General features: G+C 32.6%; 1 protein-coding gene across 1 annotated transcript; it reads right to left on the minus strand.

The window, feature by feature from the left end:
- Positions 1 to 1420: 1420 nt before the first annotated feature.
- Positions 1421 to 2428, minus strand: LOC122814446 (trace amine-associated receptor 7a-like). Its single transcript, XM_044087026.1, has one exon. It carries the CDS (start codon positions 2426 to 2428, stop codon positions 1421 to 1423), a length of 1008 nt encoding a protein of 335 aa, XP_043942961.1.
- Positions 2429 to 3055: the final 627 nt, after the last annotated feature.

Here is a 3055-nt window from a genome sequence, read left to right on the forward strand (position 1 = left end):
CCGTACTGCAGTGTTCTCTCATTTTTGAACTGCATATATCAATTGAAAAGAATTCAGTTTATGTAAAGCACACATATTAAACCTCCCTGTCTGACTTCCTTCCATGCTGCACATTTTTTCTAAATCCTTCAACATCTCTAAACATTTGAAAGCATACAAATCACACTTCAAAAAGTATACGAGGTTAGTGGGTGTGGTTTTACCTGCAAAAGAAATTAACTGAAATTATTTCTTATTTCACCTGTCAGTTAGTGAGGTAGCAATGATTTTGAAAGAATGTTTCACAGAATTCTTTTTGTACTATCTTGTCACTATCCAGGGACAGAGAAGTAAAGAAATCACCTAAAACCCGTGACTTTCTAAAACTTAGCTTGTTGCTACCACGTGTGTGTATATGTGTGTGTGTGTGTGTGTGTGTGTGTGTGTGTGTGTGTGTGTGTGTGTGTGTGTGTGTGTGTGTGTGTGTGTATGTATGTGGCAGTGAAATACAGTACAAAATGAATGTTTCTTACATCAGTAAACATTAAAAGTGAACAACAAATTTTGCTTTGCTCATCTAGCCAGTTTTTATTTCCATTATTTTATTTATTTTTTTCCTTGGACATATGGATGTTACTAGAGAATATTTGTGGGCTGCAGAGTGATAGAAAATGCATTTTTCAGATAATATTCCTACAAGTGTGTTCTGATAAGCAATGCTTTAAATTGTCGGGTTCTGTCTGACAATATTATTATTTCCTTTTCTCTGGCAGCAATAAAGAAATGGACTGAAAAACAAAGAATAAAATCAGATGATCACGGAATTTATGTATAAGCTGAAGAAATATCACATATACAAAATATAATCCAAAGCCTAAGTTTCAGACATCAGCATGCTAGGTTAAATTGTTTACTGCTTTTCATATCAGGAAAAAAATCTTTATTTGTAAAGTGCATTGAATTCAATAGTATAACACCATAGGAAACATAATTTACTATTCCATAATATCAATGATCAAGCAATATACACTGATTTGTTGGCTGATCCTAAGATGTGATTGCATCTCCATATGTCTGCTGCTCTCATCTACATTAAAGTCTAAAATTAAAAACATGCACGACATTGCAAAAATTATAGTGCATTTTTAATGCTATAAGGTACAAAAATAAGTCAATATACAATTATTTTCAATTAGCAATGAATCAAATGTTTATACATAAAGTAATAAAATTAAGGTATTGCAAATTTTCAGAAAATGCACATTTTTTGCACCAGATTTAAGATATTTATCTCTAAAGAATATTTATATTTAAAACCTCATCCTGCCAATCATAAAGATTATTGAAGCATAGACTGCTCATGTGAGCACCACAAGCTTTCATTGTAATACATGCAGCACTAAATGTGTTTACAAAAAAAACAGATGGAGGAGTGAGAAGATTATTCACTGAATAGATTTACATCAGAGCAATCAGATTCCAATATCTTGCACGTTACAATAAGCTTGACTGTTTCACGAAACCAAGGAAAAAAGAAAGCATAGATTAATGGATTCAGTGCTGAGTTGAAATAAGAAATCCATAAAAAAGCTTGAACTAAATCTACTGGTGTTGAAACATTGAAAAAAGTGTCAACTGCAATATCTAAAAAAATTGGCATCCAGCATACTGTAAATGCTGCAACAGCAATACCTAATGTTTTGGCAGCCTTTTTCTCTCTTTTTGCTACTCGGCTACTATATTTTTCCATTGTGACTGTTATCCCTGTTACAGTTTCTGTGAGCCTAGCTTGTCTCTTTGCAATGACAAAAACTTTAGAGTACATCCCTATCATTACAAAAAAAGGAATGAAATAAATCAGCAAGTTTGCTACAGCCCAGGATTTATTAAACTGTACCTGACAACTTCCTTTACATGGGAGAGTGGCAATAAAATCATGCTGTCCATCAACATATGCACTGAAGTAAGTCAGCACAAGTGAATAGGTTATAGGTAGGAGCCAACCTAAACATATCAGAATACTCAAAACTGAAGAAGAACATTTTAAATGGTAAGTCAAAGGGTTACTGAGTGCAAAGTAACGATCCATGGAAATAAAACAAAGATGAAAAATTGACGCCAATGTGCAGGTCCCATCCACAGAGGTGTGAAATCTACAAAATTCTTCCCCAAAATACCAGCAGGATTCAATAAATCTTATGATAATAAATGGAAGTACAAATAGCCCTAAAAGAAAGTCAGCAAAAGCTAATGACAGAAGCAGAAAATGAGTGGGAGAATGTAGCTGCTTAAAGTAAGAAACTGAAATGACAACTATCAAGTTTCCACTAATGCAGACAGCATCACCAAAAATTAATATAACATATAATGTAGTCTGTTCAACCAGTGTGCGGGGAGTTCTCGTGCAGGATCCATTGACATTTTCAAAGCATTTCTCTGCTTGTTCCATTTTGTTCTGAAATGAATTCCTAACTTCTTTGTGCCTTCAGTATCTCACATATACTGATATGAAGTAGTCTTCAAACCGTTAGACATTGTATCAAGTTCTATGATTAATAAATGAAATTAAAATTAGTATTCATCAATAATAATCAAAGCATTTGAAATGAAATTCAAAATGCATTGCCATACACTCATTTTATCCAAATGCTATTTCAGTCTAATAGCATGATTTTATGACAGGAAGCAACTTAATATACTTCTCAGGAGAATTCATGCTGGTAATGAAGGAAAATGTAAAACTCAAACTCTGGTAATAATTATTTTATAAAATGATAACACCATGAAGTCATTGTTTTGATCAGGCACATAAATGAATCTTACCTTTATGCCCATTGGAAATTAACTCTAGAGATGATAATGATTTACCCACATGTAGGCAAAAATCTGCTCATTAAAAGTTTTATGTAAGATCACATTTAATATTTTATTTAAAATTTCTGGGAGAGGTTTTTTTTAGTCATGCATAAAATACTAATTAAAGTCATAAAGTAAAAGATGTGTTGCAAAACATAAAATGGTCCAAATATTAGATAGATGTCTCTTTTCCGAAATTAATAATCAGATCTCAGCCTTT

The sequence above is a fragment of the Protopterus annectens genome, chromosome 10.part0 (assembly GCF_019279795.1).
Source record: "Protopterus annectens isolate FY-2018-M chromosome 10.part0, PAN1.0, whole genome shotgun sequence".
NCBI classification, from domain to species: domain Eukaryota; kingdom Metazoa; phylum Chordata; order Ceratodontiformes; family Protopteridae; genus Protopterus; species Protopterus annectens.

Excerpts from the sequence above, each read along its gene's own strand:
- LOC122814446 (XM_044087026.1), bottom strand. The coding sequence starts at position 2,428 with ATGGAACAAGCAGAGAAATGCTTTGAAAATGTCAATGGATCCTGCACG.